Below are 18,238 nucleotides of genomic sequence, written 5' to 3' on the forward strand. Positions count from 1 at the left end.
CTATGGCCAATTAATATTTGACAGAGGAGGTAAGAACATACAATGGAGTCAAGACAGTCTCTTCAATAAATGGTGTTGGGAAAACTGGACAGATACATGCAAAAAGATGAAACTAGACCACCAACTCACACCATACACAAAAATAAACTCAAAATAGATAAAAGACTTAAACGTAAGATGGGAAACCATAAAAATACTAGAGGAATCCACAGGCAGCGAAATCGCAAATATATGCTGAAGGAATTTCTTCTCTGATAATGCTCCTAGGGCAATGGAAACTAAAGAGAAAATAAACAAATGGGACTACATCAAAATAAAAAGCTTTTGCACAGCAAAAGAAACCATCAACAAAACAACAAGAAGACCCACTGCATGGGAGAACATATTTGCCAATGATATCACCAATAAGTGTTTAATCCCCAACATTTACAGGGAACTCATGAAACTTAACAATAGAAAGATAAACAATCCAATCAAAAAATGGACAACGGATCTAGATAGACACTTTTCGAAAGAGGACATACAGAAGGCCGAAAGACATATGAAAACATGCTCAAAGTCACTAATTATATGGGAGATGCAAATCAAAACGACAATGCGGTATCATCTCACACCTGTCAGAATGGCTGTCATCAACAAACCAACAAACAACAAGTGTTGGAGAGGATGTGGAGAAAAAGGAACCCTTCTGCACTGCTGGTGGGAATGCAGACTCGTGCAGCCACTGTGGAGAACGGTATGGAGCTTCCTCAAAAAACTAAAAATGGAACTCCCATTTGACCCAGTGATCCCACTTCTAGGAATATATCCCAAGAAGCCAGAAACACCAATCAGAAAGGATATATGCACACATATGTTCATAGCAGCACAATTCACCATAGCTAAGATTTGGAAACAGCCTAAGTGCCCAACAGCAGATGAATGGATTAAAAAACTGTGGTACATCTACACAATGGAATACTACGCTGCGGTAAAAAAGAAGGAACTCTTGCCTTTTGTAACAGCATGGATGGAACTGGAGAGCATTATGCTAAGTGAAATAAGCCAGTCAGAGAAAGATAAATACCACATGATCTCACTCATTTGCGGAACATAGAAGACAACATGACTGATGAACAGGGACAGATCCAAAAACAGAGAAACAGTGATCAGACTATTAATCCCCAGAGGGAAAGTAGGGGAGGGTGGGGGTAAGGGGAAGAGATCAACCAAAGGACTTGTATGCATGCATATAAGCCAAACCAATGGACATGGACAACAGGGGGATGAGATCATGAGTGGGGGTGGGGGGGAGTATGGGGGTTAATGGGGAGGGATGAGTACACATTTGTAATACCTTAACTAATAAAGAATTTAAAGAAAAAAAATGTAGGCAAAGGGAAGTAAAAAAACAAAAACAAAACAAAACAAAACAAAAAAACAGCAACCATTTTATTAAGCTCTTCCTAGCAGCCAAGTATGGGGCTAAGCATATGACATATATTATCTGAATCATGAATTAACCTATGAAATATATAAATTTATATTACAGTAGACCCCTTATCCATGGTTTTACTTTCTATGGTTTCAGATACCTACTATCAACTGTGGTCTAAAAATATTAAGTTGAAAATTCCAGAAATAACTGGGTGCCAATCTAAGTAGCATGATGAAATCTCATGCCATCTAGGCCCGGATATGAATCATCCCCCTTGTCTAACATATCCACACTGCATACACTAACCACCCATTAGTCACTTAGTAACTGTCTCAGTTATCAGATTCATTATCATGGTATCAACATGCCTGTGTTCAAGTAACCTTTATTTTACTAATGACCCCAAAGCCATTTACCTACCTTTTATTACAGTATATTGTCAGAGTCGTTCTAGTTTACTATTAGTTATTATTGTTTATCTCTTATTGTGCCTTATTTATATATATATATATATTTTTTATCTTTTTCTAATTTATAAATTAGAACTTATCATGGGTCGCTATGTATAGGAACAGTACAGCTGACCCTCGAACAAGGTAGGTTTGAATTGCATGGGTCCACTTGTACATGGATTTTTTCAATCAATACCATAAGTATATTCTTTTCCTTATGATTTCCTTTTTTTAAAATTTTTAAAATTGATTACAGAGTGGAAGGGGGTGCGGGTGGGGGGAGAGACAGAAACATCAATGCTGAGAGAGAATCACTTGCCTTCTGCATGCCTCACACTGGAGATCAAGCCCACAACCCAGGCATATGCCCTGACTGGAAATCAAACCATGACCTCCTGTTCTTAGGTTGATGCTCAACCACTGAGCCATGTCAGCCGGACCCTTATGATTTTTATAATGACATTTTTTTTTATTTTAAGAATACATTATATAATACATCTACACTAATAAAAGACAAACATGCAAATTGACTTTACCTTCACTATGCCTTAAGCCATGCCCACCAGCCAATCAGAGCAACTATATGCAAATTAACCCAACCAAGATGGTGGCCGGCAGCCACGGAGCTGGAGTGAGCAGGAGGCTTGGTTGCCCAGTGATGGAGGAAGCCAAGCTTCCTGCCTGCTGCGGCTGGCTCTGAGCTCCACTCAAGGCAACAAAGTTTCAATTATAGAAGATAAATAAACCCCAGATACCTGCTTTCAGCCGGCCGTGACCACGGAGATGGAGCGAGCAGGAGGCTTCGGTTCCCCTGGCGATGGAGGAAGCCAAGCTTCCCGCCTGCCCTGGCCTACTCTGAGCTCCACTCAAGGCTATAAAGTTTCAATTATAGAAGGTAAATAAATCCAAGAATAAAAAAGAAAAAAGAAAAAAAGGAGAGGCTGGGAGCTTCTGTCACCGGGGGGCTTGACCAGCCTGAAAACGGCCCTCAGCCCCTCACCCAGACTGGCCAGGCACTCCAGTGGGGACCCCCACCCTGAATGGGGTGTGGCCAGCCTGAAAACAGCCATCAGCCCCTCACCAAGGCTGGCCAAGCACCCCAGCGGGACCCCCACCCTGATCCGGGACACCCTTCAGGGCAAACCAGCCGGCCCCCACCCGTGCACCAGGCCTCTATCCTATATAATAAAAGGGTAATATGCAAATTAACCCTAACAGCAGAACGACTGGGAATGACTGGTCACTATGACACACACTGACCACCAGGGGGCAGATGCTCAATGCAGGAGCTGTCCCCTGGTGGTCAGTGTGCTCCCACAGGGGGAGCTCTGCTCAGCCAGAAGCCAGGCTGATGGCTGCCAGCACAGCGGTGGTGGCGGGAGCCTCTCCCGCCTCTTCAGCAGCGCTAAGGATGTCCGACTGCAGCTTAGGTCTGCTCCCTGCTGGTAAGTGGACATCCCCCGAGGGCTGCTGGGCTGCCAGAGGGATGTCTGACTGCCAGCTTGGGCCCGATCCCCCAGGGAGCGAGCCTAAGCCAGCAGGTGGACATCCTCCAAGGGGTCCCAGACTGCAAGAGGGCATAGGCTGGGCTGAGGGACCCCCCCCCCCACCCGAGTGCACAAATTTTGTGCACCGGGCCTCTAGTATAACATATTAAAATATGTATTAATCTAGTATTTATGGTATTCTTAAGGCTTCTGGTCAACTATAGGCTATTAGTTAAGTTTCTGGAAAGTCAAAAGTTATGCTTGGGCCCTGGCCGGTGGCTTAGTTGGTTAGTGTTGTTCCTATATGCCACGGTTGTGGGTTCAATCCCCAGTCAGGGCGCATACAAGAATCAACCAATAAATGCATTAATAAGTGGAACAATAAATCAACGTTTCTCTCTCCTCTCTCTCTCTCTCTCTCTTTCTCTCTCTCTCTCTCCTCTCTCTCTCTCTCCTTGATCATTAAAAAAATAAAAAAGTTATGCTCAGCTTTTCAACTTTAAAGGACGGAGGGTGGGCAGTTTCAGTGCCCCTAAACCCCATGTTGTTTAAGGATTAACTGAATAGTATGTAGGCTTCAATACTACCTGTGTTTTTTTAGACAACCAGCAGGGGAACATATCCCCTATGGATAAAGGGAGATTACAGTACTTTTATTTTACAAACTAGTGGCCTGGTGCATGAAATTCATGCACGGGGGGTGGGGAGCTGTCCCATCACCTGGCCTGCACCCTCTCCAATCTGGGACCCCTCAGGGGATGTCCGACTGCTGGTTTAGGCCCAGGGATTAGGCCTGAACCGGCAGTCAGACATCCCTCTTGCAATCCGGGACCGCTGTCTCCTAACCGCTCACCTGCCTTCCTACCTGATTGCCCCTAACTACTCTGCCTGTTGGCCTGCTTGCCCCCAACTGTCCCCCCTGCCAGCCTTCTTGCCCCCAACTGCCCACCCCTGCTGGCCTCATGGCCCCCAAATGCCCTCCCCTGCTGGCCTCATGGCCCCCAACTGCTCTCCCCAGCTGGTATCCTGGAAGGTCTCCTGGTTTAATTAGCATATTATCCTTTTATTAGAATAGACTAGAGGCCCGGTGCACAAAAATTTGTGCACTCGGGGTGGGGGGTCCCTCAGCCCGGCCTGTGCCCTCTCACAGTCTGGGACCCCTTTGGAGATAACGACCTGCTGGCTTAGGCCTGCTCCCGGGTGGCAGAGGGCAGGCCCAATCCCTGGGTGCAGCCCCTGGTCAGGATCAGAGCAGGGCCGATTGGGGAGTTGGGGCGCCGCCCCCTGTCATGCACAGAGCAGGGCGGATCGGGAGGTTGCAATGCCACCCTCAGTCACGCTCAGGATAGACTGATTGGGGGGTTGGGGCACCGCCCCCTGTTACACTCAAGGCAGGGTCAATGGGGAGGTTGCGGCGCCACCCCCTGTCACGCACAGAGCAGGGCCGATCAGGGGGTTGGGGCGCTGCCCCCTGTCACTCACAGAGCAGGGCCAATCAGGGGGTTGGGGTGCCGCCCCCTGTCACTAACAGAGCAGGGTCCATCAGGGGGGTTGGGGCGCTGCCCCCTGTCACTCACAGAGCAGGGTCCATCAGGGGGTTGAGGAGCTCCCCGCTGTCACTCACAGAGTAGGGCCGATAGGGGAGCTGGGACACCGCCCCCTGTCACACACAGAGCAGGGCGGATCAAGGGGTTGAGAAGCTGCACCCTGTCACACTCAGGGCAGGGCCAATGGGGAGGTTATGGCTCTACCCTGTCACACACAGAGCAAGGCCTGTGGAGGGGGATTGGGGTGCCACCCTCTATTACCCACAGAACAGGGCCGATCAGGGGGTTGGGGCGCCACCACTGTCACACTCAGGGCAGGGCCGATGGAGAGGTTATGGCTCTACCCTGTCACACACAGAGCAGGGAAGATCAGGGGGTTGGGGCACTGCCACTGTCACACTCAGGGCAGGGCCAATGGGGAGGTTATGGCTCTACCCTGTCACACACAGAGCAGGACCCGTGGGGGCGGGGTGTTGGGGCGTCTCACCCTGTCACACACAGAGCAGGGCCAATCAGGGGGTTGGTGTGCTGCACCCTGTCAAACACAGAGCCGCAGGGCAATCGGGGGATTGGGGAGCTCCCCCCTATCAGGCACAGAGCAGGGCCCGTGGGGGCGGGGTGTTGGGGCGCCTCACCCTGTCACACACAGAGCAGGGCCGATCAGGGGGTTGGTGCACTGCACCCTGTCACACACAGAGCCGCAGGGCAATTGGGGGATTGGGGAGCTCCCCCCTATCAGGCACAGAGCAGGGATGATCAGGGGGTTTGGGCGCTGCCCCGTCACACTGATCCCGGTGCCAGGAGCCTCGCTGCTCCGCTGATCCCGGTGCCGGGAGCCTCGCTGCTCCGCTGATCCCGGTGCCGGGAGGCATATTACCCTTTTACTATATAGAATAGAGGCCTGGTGCACGGGTAGGGGCCGGCTGGTTTGCCCTGAAGGGTGTCCTGGATCAGGGTGGGGGTCCCCACTGGGGTGCCTGGCCAGGCTGGCTGAGGAGCTGAGGGCTGTTTTCCAGCTGGCAGTTGACTAAAAGCTCCCAACTGCTCCTTTTTCTTTTTTTTTTTTTTTATTCTGGGCCAGCTTTAGCTCTGAGGCCTCGCTGCTGAAAACATGGATACAATGTTGCGGTCCGGGGCTGACTGAAAGCCGGTTTTGTTTAGCTTCTTATTTGCAACATAGTAATAGTTGCTTAGAGTTGCAGTTGAGAGGCGGGGAACGTTGGAGCCTGCAGTTCCTGGAGGAAGCAAGCCTCCCTGCTCCCTTCAGTGCATGGCTGCCAGCCGCCATCTTGGCTGACAGTTAATTTGCATAAGGATACGCTGATTAGCCAATGGGAAGGGTAGCGGTCCTACGCCAATTACCATGTTTCTCTTTTATTAGTGTAGACTAGAGGCCCGGTGCACAAAAATTTGTGCACTCGGGGGGGAAGGGGGGGTCCCTCAGCCCGGCCTATGCCCTCTCACAGTCTGGGACCCCTCGGGAGATAACGACCTGCTGGCTTAGGCCTGCTCCCGGTGGCAGAGGGCAGGCCCAATCCCTAAGTGCAGCCCCTGGTCGGGCTCAGAGCAGGGCTGATTGGGGAGTTGGGGCGCCGCCCCGTCATGCACAGAGCAGGGCAGATTGGGAGGTTGTGATGCCACCCTCAGTCACGCTCAGGGTAGGGCTGATTGGGCGGTTGGGGCACCGCCCCCTGTCACACTTAAGGCAGGGTCGATGGGGAGGTTGTGGTGCCACCCCCTGTCACGCACAGAGCAGGGCCAATCAGGAGGTTGGGGCGCTGCCCCCTGTCACTCACAGAGCAGGGCCCATCACGGGGTTGGGGAACTCCCCCCTGTCACTCACAGAGCAGGGCCCATCAGGGGGTTGGGGAGCTCCTCCCTGTCACGCACAGAGTAGGGCCAATAGGGGAGTTGGGGCACCGCCCCTGTCACACACAGAGCAGGGCGGATCAGGGGGTTTGGGCGCCACCACCGTCACACTCAGGGCAGGGCCGATGGGGAGGTTATGGCTCTACCCTGTCACACACAGAGCAGGGCCCGTGGAGGGGGGGGCAGGTTTGGGCGCCGCACCCTGTCACACACAGAGCAGGGCCGATCAGGAGGTTGGGGCTCCACCCCCTGTCACACACAGAGCCGCAGGGCGATCAGGGGGTTTGGGCGCTGCCCCCTGTCACGCTGATCTGGTGCCAGGAGGCCTCACTGCTCCGCTGATCCCAGTGCTGGGAGGCATATTACCCTTTTACTATATAGGATAGAGGCCTGGGGGCTGGCTGGTTTTCCCTGAAGGGTGTCCTGGGTCAGGGTGGGGGTCCCCACTGGGGTGCCTGGCCAGCCTGGATGAGGAGATGATGGCTGTTTGCATCTGGTCACACACCCTTCAGGGTGGGGGTCCCCACTGGGGTGCCTGGTCAGTCTGGGTGAGGGGCTGAGGGCTGCTTTCAGGCTGGCGGTTTTGACTGCTTTCAGGCTGGCGGGAAGCTCCCAAGCACTCCTTTTTTTCTTGTTTTTTTTTCTTCTGGGCCAGCTTTAGCTCTGGCTCTAGCTCTGAGGCTTCCACTGCTGGTTTGTTTGCCGTTCTATAATCGAAACAATGTATAACTTCAGCTCTGAGATCCCAGCCGGCTATATTTGTTAGAATGTTTCAAACTGCCAGCTCAGAGGCCTGCAAGTCAGGCGGGGAACGTTGCAATCTGCAGTCACTGGAGCAAGGAAGCCTCCCTGCTCGCTTCAGTGCATGCTGCAGGCCGCCATCTTGGCTGACAGTTAATTTGCATAAGGATACGCTGATTAGCCAATCAGAAGGGTAGCGGTCGTACGCCAATTACCATGTTTCTCTTTTATTAGTGTAGACTAGAGGCCCCCTGCACAAAAATTTGTGCACTGGTGGGGGGGGGGGGGGTCCCCCAGCCCGGCCTGTGCCCTCTCACAGTCTGGGACCCCTCGGGAGATAACGACCTGCTGGCTTAGGCCTGCTCCCGGGGGGCAGAGGGCAGGCCCAATCCCTAAGTGCAGCCCCTGGTCGGGCTCAGAGCAGGGCTGATTGTGGAGTTGGGGCGCTGCCCCGTCATGCACAGAGCAGGGCGGATCGGGAGGTTGCAATGCCACCCTCAGTCACGCTCAGGGTAGACTGATTGGGGGGTTGGGGCACCGCCCCCTGTTATACTCAAGGCAGGGTCAATGGGGAGGTTGCGGCGCCACCCCTTGTCACGCACAGAGCAGGGCCGATCAGGGGGTTGGGGCGCTGCCCCCTGTCACTCACAGAGCAGGGTCCATCAGGGGGGTTGGGGCGCTGCCCCCTGTCACTCACAGAGTAGGGCCGATAGGGGAGCTGGGGCACTGCCCCCTGTCACACACAGAGCAGGGTGGATCAGGGGTTGGGGCGCTGCACCCTGTCACACTCAGGGCAGGGCCGATGGGGAGGTTATGGCTCTACCCTGTCACACACAGAGCAAGGCCCGTGGAGGGGGGTTGGGGCGCCGCACCCTGTCACATTCAGGGCAGGGCCGATGGGGAGGTTATGGCTCTACCCTGTCACACACAGAGCAAGGCCCATGGAGGGGGGTTGGGGCGCCACCCTCTATCACCCACAGAGCAGGGCCGATCAGGGGGTTGGGGCACCGCCACTGTCACACTTGGGGCAGGGCCGATGGAGAGGTTATGGTTCTACCCTGTCACACACAGAGCAGGGCCCGTGGGGGGGGAAAGGGGGTTGGGGCGCCTCACCCTGTCACACACAGAGCAGGGCAGATCAGGGGGTTGGTGCGCTGCACCCTGTCACACACAGAGCCACAGGGCAATTGGGGGATTGGGGAGCTCCCCCCCTATCAGGCACAGAGCAGGGCTGATCAGGGGGTTTGGGTGCTGCCCCCTGTCACACACAGAGCAGGGCGGATAGGGAGGTTGTGGTCCCGCCCCCTGTCACTCACAGAGCCGCAGGGTGATCAGGGGGTTTGGGCGCTGCCCCGTCACGCTGATCCCAGTGCCGGGAGCCTCGCTGCTCCGCTGATCCCGATGCCGGGAGGCATATCACCCTTTTACTATATAGGATAGAGGCCTGGTGCATGGGTGGGGGCCGGCTGGTTTGCCCTGAAGGGTGTCCTGGATCAGGGTGGGGGTCCCCACTGGGGTGCCTGGCCAGGCTGGCTGAGGGGCTGAGGGCTGTTTCCTGGCTGGCAGTTGACTAAAAGCTCCCAACCGCTCCTTGTTTTCTTTTTTTTTTTTATTCTGGGCCAGCTTTAGCTCTGAGGCCTCGCTGCTGAAAACATGGATACAATGTTGTGGTCCGGGTCTGACTGAAAGCCTGTTTTGTTTAGCTTCTTATTTGCAACATAGTAATAGTTGCTTAGAGTTGCAGTTGAGAGTCGGGCAAGTGAGGCGGGGAACGTTGGAATCTGCAGTCCCTGGAGGAAGCAAGCCTCCCTGCTCGCTTCAGTGCATGGCTGCCGGCCGCCATCTTGGCTGACAGTTAATTTGCATAAGGATACACTGATTAGCCAATGGGAAGGGTAGCGGTCGTACGCCAATTACCATGTTTCTCTTTTATTAGTGTAGATTAGTATAGATGAGGAAATACCGGTTTACATAATTTGCTCAAGATCATATTCCTAGGTAATGGTTAGAATCAAGATTTAAATGCTTTAAAAATTAACTTTTAAAATACAAAACCAATACTCCATGGCCATTACCAATCAATACCTCCCCAAACCTAATACCCTGGGGGCCTAGTTCTTTTTACAACCCACACACAGAAGGTTTAAATATATACTAGATTATGAAATGAACAGTGGCAGGCATGTGTCTTGCTGGACATTGCCCTACTAGCTTCTAACATACTGCTTGGCACCTGGTAGGCACATATTAAGGATTTGGTACATATATAAATATATGAATAAATGAATTATTATGTCCAAAAAAGTGCTCTATGCTCCTTAACATAACCCTATGAGATACTATCATAATTTCTTTCTTACAAATGACAAAAACAGGGAAATTAAGTAAGTTGCTTTGGGCCCTTCAAGATAGTTAACAGGTAAAGCTAGAATAAGACCTCAGGTAATCTAGCTAGGGTCTTAACCACTACATACACTACTGTGAAACTGGTGTTCTGACATGACAATTCCACATATCTGATAAATAGAACTTTAGCATTTCATCACCCCACACAGAGCACCCTCCCCCCACCCCGTATAGAAATGCCTATTTCTTAACATTTTGTAAGTTATTTTTTGCCCTTTAGAAGATTTTGTGTCAAAACTATTTAAATAAAAGGTTTAAATAACTTTATGCAATGGTTTCCATCACATAAACCACCTAAGTTTTTCTAATTCTACTGGGAAAAAAATCTTATAATTTCCTTAGTACTATGATCACTGCTAAAAATATAAATGTTTTAATACATTGTTTATAATAAACTTAATTCATTCCAATTGTGCCGTAAAATAGAAAATAGGTTAAGAAAACCTGTAATAATCTCAAAATGACATTGACTTTTAATATTAAAAATTTTAAAGCACAACAAAAGTAATAAATTCTAAATTTATGCCATAAGTATGATTGAGTTAAAATTACTATGAAAGCATATTTTCAATATTTTGAAGAGCTGTGGATCCTTTTCTTCAATAGAATTCTTACAAATTCATTTTAAAAACTGAGATGCTCAGGTTAAAGTACATGTGGGGTTTAAAAATAGAGTCTGAAACTTTACCTCTGCTCCCCTAGCTTCCCTATCCCAACTACAAGGCATCCTCTAGCAATAAGGACGATCCACTAAAGCAGTTTGAAAACCAATACGCTAAAGAATTCCAGCTTACAGAAAATTTTGGAAACACAAAACAAACCATTTACAATACAGTGAGGATAAAGATATGCAATGCTCTTAACTTTGGTAGAAATTCTCAGAGTTCTTTCCTTCCTCCCTTCTTTTAGAATTACTCACTGAGCAAAGACTATATATCAAGCCTAGTACACACTAGTGAAGAAATGGTATTGGCCATGGAGTATTGGCTTTATATTTTAAAAGTTAATTAATTTTACAGTGAGTGTAGTGGGGGGTAGGACCAACAAATAGAAAATAAGCAAACAAAAAGAAAGAAACTCCTTATAGTTATAATTTGTAATAAGTGCTATGAAGAAAAGAAATTGGGGACAGATTATCCTATATAAAAAAAAGCATAGTATGCAAATTGTCCCCTCGACCGGAGTTCTTCCGGGAGTTCGACCAGGGGGCGGGCCGGCCAGGGGAAGGGAGGGAGGCCCTGGTGCCGGCAGGCGGCTGAGGGAAGCGAGGGAGGGAGGCTCTGGTCAGCGGCGGGGACAGACAGGCGGGGGAAAGGAGGGGGTACCCAGCCTGCAGCTGCTAGGGACTCTACCAGTGCTTGAATTTCGTGCACTGGGTCTCTAGTAAAAGAATAATGATGGTGAGTGGTGGGAAAACAGGACTTCTCAGAGGAAGATTTCATACATGGAAGGGAGAAAGGTCTGATAAGATTTGGCAGAAAAGATGAGATTTTCTTTCTCTTTTTTTTACTATGAAAATTTTTTTCAGAAGTATATAAAATAGAAGAGTAAAGCAAATCCCTATATACGTGGAGCCTTGGTTCTCGAACTTAATTCATTCCAGAAGGATGTTGGGTAAGTGATTTGTTTGAAAACCAAGTCATTTTTTCCCATCCTATATAATAAAGAGGTAATATGCAAATTGACCGACATGCCCTCACAAGATGGCTGCCTACGATCAGGCCAGCAGGGGGGTTAGTGAGGGACGACCAAACGACTGAACAAGCAGGCTGCGTGGGGCGACCAGGCCAGCGGGGGGCCCGTGAGGGGAGACCAGACCAGCAGGGGGGCATTTGGAGGCAACCAGGTCAGCAGGGGAGGGGCAGTTAGTAGCAACCAGGCTGGCAGAGGGGGCAGTAAGAGGCAACCAAGCCAGAAGGGGGGTGGGGAAGTTAGGGGCGACCAGGCCGGCAGTGGGGGCAGTTGGGGGCAATTAGGCTGGCAGGAGGGGCAGTGAGGGGCAACCAGCCCGGCAGGGCAGGGGGCAGTGAGCAGCGATCAGGCCGGCAGGGGGGAGCAGTTATGGGCAAACAGGCAGGCAGGCAGGTGAGCAATTAGGAGACAGCGGTCCAGAATTGTGAGAGGGATGTCCCCCGAGGGTCCCAGATTGGAGAGGGTGCAGGCTGGGCTAAGGGGGACCAACCCCCATGCATGAATTTCGTGCACCGGGCCTCTAGTTTTATATATATTCATAACCTCTCCTCCCACCTTAACTGGGATTATTTTGAAGTAAATCTCTGACATCACATGATTTCACCTATAAATATTTTAGTATGTATCTCTAAAACAGGGGTCCTCAAACTTTTTAAACAGGGGGCCAGTTCACTGTCCCTCAGACCGTTGGAGGTCCGGACTATAGTTTAAAAAAAAACTATGAACAAATTCCTATGCACACTGCACATATCTTATTTTGAAGTAAAAAAACAAAACGGGAACAAATACAATATTTGTATTTGCATGTGGCCCGCGGGCTGTAGTTTGAGGACCCCTGCTCTAAAACATACCCTAGGGTCCCTTTTCTCCAACCATAACAAAAAGAAATTAGTAATCAACCACAATAAATTACCTAGAAAGCCTCATATATTTAAAAATTAAACAATACATTTCTAAATAACCCATGAATAGAATATTTTAAAAATTTCAAAGATAAGTGAAAATATTTTAAACTAAAAACAATTAAAATACAACAAAATTTGTAGAATATAAGTAAAACACAGCTTAAAGAAATATTTATAGTTTTCATTAATTATATTAGAAAAGAATAGTTTAAAAATGAATGACCTAAGGTTCCACCTTAAGAAAATAAAAAATAAATGTAAGCTTAAAATAAGCAGAAGAAATAATAAAGTTAAGAACAGAAATCAATGATTTAGACAGAAACAAAAATTACCAAGTCGGCAATGAAACAGGACATCACTACAGAAGCTACAGATGTGAAAAGTTAATAAGGGACTATTATGCACAACTTTGTGCTAACAAATTCAACAACTTAAAAGAAATGGACAAATTAAGTAAAAATACAATTTATCAAACACAAGATGAAATATAAAATCTGAGGAGTCCTATATCTCTTAAGAAAATAATACTAGTTGGTGAATAATATCAAACATTTAAGGAAAAATAATTACCAATCATATAGAAACTCTGTCAGAAAATAGAGAATGAAAAAATGCTCCCTAACTTTTTTCATGCGGACACTATAATCTAGATACCAAAGACAAAGAAAGTACAGCAAGCATGTCAAACTCAAAAGCTAATACAGGCCAAATAAACAAGGTTTAAGTTTATGTGGGCTGCAAAAAACCAAAAGCTTCAATTTTCATAGACATGGAGGTTTATTTCGATAGAGACATGCTGAATACAAAGGGCTGAAATAAATCAGTAATCATTAACATAAAATAATAGAACATTTTAATAAAAATTAATGTTTTTTCTTGAACATTAACTTACCAGATACTGAATAACTGCACAAATTAATAAGTGTGATGCAAATAAACCTATTTTTCTTGTTCTCCGAAAGTGAAATATTTCCTGTTGCGCACACCAAACAAGTCAGTCCAAGACTAATGACTTGGCAATCGGCTGCTAAAATATTCGCTGCTGGTATTAGTGGAAATGGTGCGCCTGCGCATAAAGTGCGTAAGGGAAATGAATGCAACACAATTATAGTAATCAGTCATTAGCACACATTGTAGTTCATTATTAATAATTACGTATAACAGGATATTGTAAAAATTAAGTTATGAAATTTTTATTAAAATGTTTCTCATATACCATTATATTGGCTGGGCCGCAAATTATTCATTGTGGGCTGCACGCGGCCCGCAGGCTGTGAGTTTGACATGCTTGCAGTATAGGAAAGATAATTAGACTAACATCCTTCAAACTCATACTACCTAGAACTCCTTAACAACACAAAAAGCATTTGATAAAACTCAATACCATTTATGAAAAAATAGAAGGCAACAACTTAAGCCTGGCTAATGACATCTATAAAAAAGTGATAGTTAGCATTTTATGTAATGGTGAAACACTAAAAATACCTGACCCCAAGACTGGGAACAAGTCACAGAGATCTGCTCTCACTACTGTTCAACATTGCATGCAAGGTCCTACAGTGCAATAAAAAAATTTTTTAAAAAATTAAAAGCATAAAGATGGCAAGAAGTAAAATCATTTTTAGTTATAGGTGACGTAATTATATAGAAAATCCCAATATATCACCAAAAACCTACCGGTGAATTTAGATATATAATATATATAAGTATATAAATATATATACAACATTAAAAAATCAATTGTATTTCTGAGTACAGAAGCAAATAAATGGAAAATCAAAATTTTCAAATAATTCCATGTATAATGCTGTCAGAAAACATAAAGTGCTTAGGAGTGAATTTAACAAAAGATGTACAAAAACTCTATACTAAAAACTATAAAACACTGAGAGAAATGAAAGAAAACCTTATAAAATGGAAAGTGTGTCTTTCTACATTCATGGCTTCTTAGTTCCAATATTATTAGGATGTCAATTCTCTGAATCGATCGAAATCATAACCCCAGCAAGGATTTTTTAGAATTAGAAACTGACTAGCTGATTAAAAATTTTATATAATAATGCAAAGTTCAAACAATCCTGAAACAGAAGAACAAAGCTGGTGATTTTGTAAGACCATATTTCAAATCTTGCTATAATGATAGAGCAGCGATTTTAACGTTTTACATCCCCTGGCACACATGAACTAATTACTAAATTTCTATGGCACACTAAAATACTATATTATATTTTTTGCCAATGTGACAAAAAATATAGATATATTTTGGTTCATTCACAACTACTGGCTATTGTTGTGTTGGATGTTGTTATTTTTTTTTAATTTGACAATTTAAGGGAAAAGAGATCAGGTATTGCATGTTTTAAAAATTCTTGCAGCACACCAGTTGAAAATCGCTGAGTTAGAATAATCTGGTATTGGCATAAGGATAGACAAAGAGATCAACAGAATGAAATAGAGCCCAGAAATGGTCCTGCACTTACAAAGCCATTTAGTTTTCTACAAAGGTACCAAAGGAATTCAACAGGGAATTGAATGTCTTCAAAAAACAATTGTATATTCATATGGAATGAGAAGAGAAGAGCCTCAAAACCTACAGCATATCACAAACAAAATTTAATCATAGACTAGAAAATAAAGTTAAATCTATAAAAGCTTTTGGAAGAAAACATAATTATCTTCACAATCAGTGGGTCGATAAAGATTTCTTCAGCCAGACACAGAAAACAATAGTCATAAAAGGAAAAAATTCGTAAATTAAATTCATCAAAATTAAAAGTTTCTGTTCACCTTAGGCTGAAGAACCACAATTGGTACATTAAAATAAGCTTTCATATTCCTTTTTGTGTTTAAACTAAATTTACAGTTTTCAATATAAACATAAATATGTCTGTTCCTGAAATCAATTGTTTTGTTTGTTTTTAAAACTTTTGGTTGAACTATAATAAACATAGAGAAAAGCATTCACCCACAAGAGCACAGTTCAGTGAGTTTTCACATATTAAGCCCATATAACCAGACTCAGAGTAAGATCAAGAAATAGAAGATTGCCAAAACCGGTTTTGCTCAGTGGATAGAGCGTCGGCCTGCGGACTGAAAGGTTCCAGGTTCGATTCCGGTCAAGGGCATGTACCTGGGTTGCGGGCACATCCCCAGTAGGAGATGTGCAGGAGGCAGCTGATCGATGTTTCTCTCTCATTGATGTTTCTAACTCTCTATCCCTCTCCCTTCCTCTCTGTAAAAAAATCAATAAAATATATTTTTAAAAAAATAGAAGATTATCAGCATTCTGAAAACTACCTTGTCTCCCCCTCCCCTCCATGCCACTCCCTGTCCCCTCCAAAAGTAATCACTACCATGACTCCTCACGTCACTACCATAGTTCAATGGATTTTAATCCTTTAAACCAGTGGTTCCCAAACTTATTTGGCCTGCCGCCCCCTTTCCAGAAAAAAATATTACTCAGCGCCCCCTGGAAATTAATTTTTTTAAAATTTTAATAGCAATTAAACAGAAAGATATATGTATTAATGTTTCTACTTTTTTCGTAAAATATAGTAAAGAAAGGTGTAAATTAGAAACATTGAAGTTTGAAATTGTGAAACTATTTATTGAACTCAGAATAGAAAGGTAATACAAAAAAAGTTAAAACAAATGCACCTGTGGCCATCACCGCCCCCCCTGGATCGCTGCAGCGCCCACCAGGGGGCGGTAGTGCCCACTTTGGGAATCACTGCTTTAAACTGACTAGAGTAGTAGGTGTTGAAGAACTGACAGTTAATGTACAGATTTGCCTCAAGATTCAAAATTTTGAAAAATGTATCAAATAAGTAAAATACAATTTCCAACCCAGCATACCTGTGGCTAAGAATGCCCTCCATTCTTCCCTCATGTTGGTAATTCTTACATGTCCTCCAAAACCTGGAACCTTCTGTGACTTCTGTAGTTTAGAGGTATACCCTTCTCCCATTCTGTGTACACTACTGTCATAGTCCTTGAAACACTGTTATTATTATAAGCTTTATTAGGCTCTTTCCTCATCAGCATGTAAATACTTATGGCCAGACACCCTTGTTCCGTTTCTTTACTTCTACCTACTCTAGTTCCTGTCAACATGATACACAATAAATGACTGTTAGTTAAAATCCTTATTTATGGTATAGAATTTGTTAAATGAGTAAAATTATTTAAATTAAAGCTAGAAAAAATACATTTGGACCCACAGTTTTACAATATTAAAAACTGAAGTAAAATCTCATGGGAGTAATACTCAATTTAATTGTATGAGTAGTTAGTTAGTAATGGATTAACATGAAGAATATTTTCCTTTGAAATCAAAATGAGATTCTAGTACCATTTGGAAACCTATGCTCCCAAAAGAAAAAGGCATATATGTTTATATAAATAGACAGATACTATGAAAATCAAATAACACAATCTCATTTTAAGGTCACATAAGTAACATCATTAAAATATAATATTAATTTTATATGAACTAACATACCACTTTTATTATACTAGATGAAATAAGAACTAAACCCTTAACTATTTAGTGATACTTATTGGAAAAATATATATTTATATAAACAACAGAGATTGATTTAATACCAATAAAATAAATTTATATAGAAATGTTTATTAGATTTACATGGCACCTCTACATAATGAATATATTCTTCTACATATAATTGATATGAAAATATTTATTAACTTTCAATTAATGAGTATATATGACAATCACAATTCAGACACCTACATAATTGACCGTCTAAGTCAGTTGGTAATAATGTTGATAAAAAAAGCTCCACTTACTGCTATTTCTCTACATGCCGACATAGAGATTCCGGTTCCTTCTATTTGTTTTAAAGCATAGTCTTTATCATCTTTCCTGCAAAAACAAAGTTATTTTAATATGCAGATAAATATAAATTTATATGCATTTTAATAAAATAAAAAATAAATAAAAATTACATAGTTATACATTTAATATCTCTCACATATATTTGGAGTGTCATACAAGAGAAATGTCTTAGACAATCTAGTCCAATCCCATTATTTGAAGAGGGAAGTTAGATTCAAAGGAACATAAAGATTTGTCCACAGAAGACAATGGAGTTTCTGACTTCCAATAATAGGTTTTTTCTGCTCTTATATGTATACACTTCCTTTCTATGTACAATACACACACATAAAAAACTTGCTTTCTAAAACCCATACCCATTCACATATTAGTAGGTTAAAAAAAATAAATGCATTACTAAAGTACAAAATGGTTATAATTTAAAGCATGGTGGTATCCTCACATATTCAATTACCTTCAAAAAGATTCACTCAATATGTGTTTATTAAGCACTTGCTATATATCCAGAACTGTAGGTAACAGGGTTACAATGGAATTTCTTCTTTTAAGCTTTCTGTATCTACTAGACTAGATGGTAAATAACTAATCTACCACAATAAAAAATAAGTACTATGACAGGGCAAGTACAAACCACAGAGAGTATTGTGTGTCATTAAGAGGGGAAACAGTGTGAAGGCCTATGAGGTGAGAGAAAAGCATTTGAGGAAAAAACAGATATACTAAACAACTGGAGTTGAGGCTGGGATATAATTAGGAAGCAGAACATAAAAGTCTTTTTACTCTACGAACAACAGAAAGCACTCCATTGAAGATTTTTTAACCAGAGAATATAAATTATATTTTATTTGGGAAAAAAATCTTTAA

The 18,238-nt window shown here is 44.4% G+C and overlaps 1 protein-coding gene across 6 annotated transcripts in view; it reads right to left on the minus strand.

Annotated features, from left to right (window-relative positions):
• Nucleotides 1–18,238, minus strand: part of CDK8 (cyclin dependent kinase 8) — a 163,941-nt gene that overhangs the window by 83,841 nt on the left and 61,862 nt on the right. For 5 of the 6 annotated variants that reach the window (XM_070409442.1, XM_070409441.1, XM_070409440.1 and 2 more), the window contains exon 2: nucleotides 17,326–17,401. The exons of the other annotated variant lie outside the window; for it this stretch is intronic. In XM_070409442.1, coding sequence (XP_070265543.1) covers nucleotides 17,326–17,401 — 76 coding nt within the window. The remainder of the gene's footprint in view (nucleotides 1–17,325; nucleotides 17,402–18,238) is intronic. 6 annotated transcript variants of the gene reach the window in all.

This window comes from Myotis yumanensis, unplaced genomic scaffold (genome assembly GCF_028538775.1).
Source record: "Myotis yumanensis isolate MYYU_CA2020_CCGP unplaced genomic scaffold, mMyoYum1.0.hap1 SCAF_3, whole genome shotgun sequence".
Lineage (NCBI taxonomy): Eukaryota > Metazoa > Chordata > Mammalia > Chiroptera > Vespertilionidae > Myotis > Myotis yumanensis.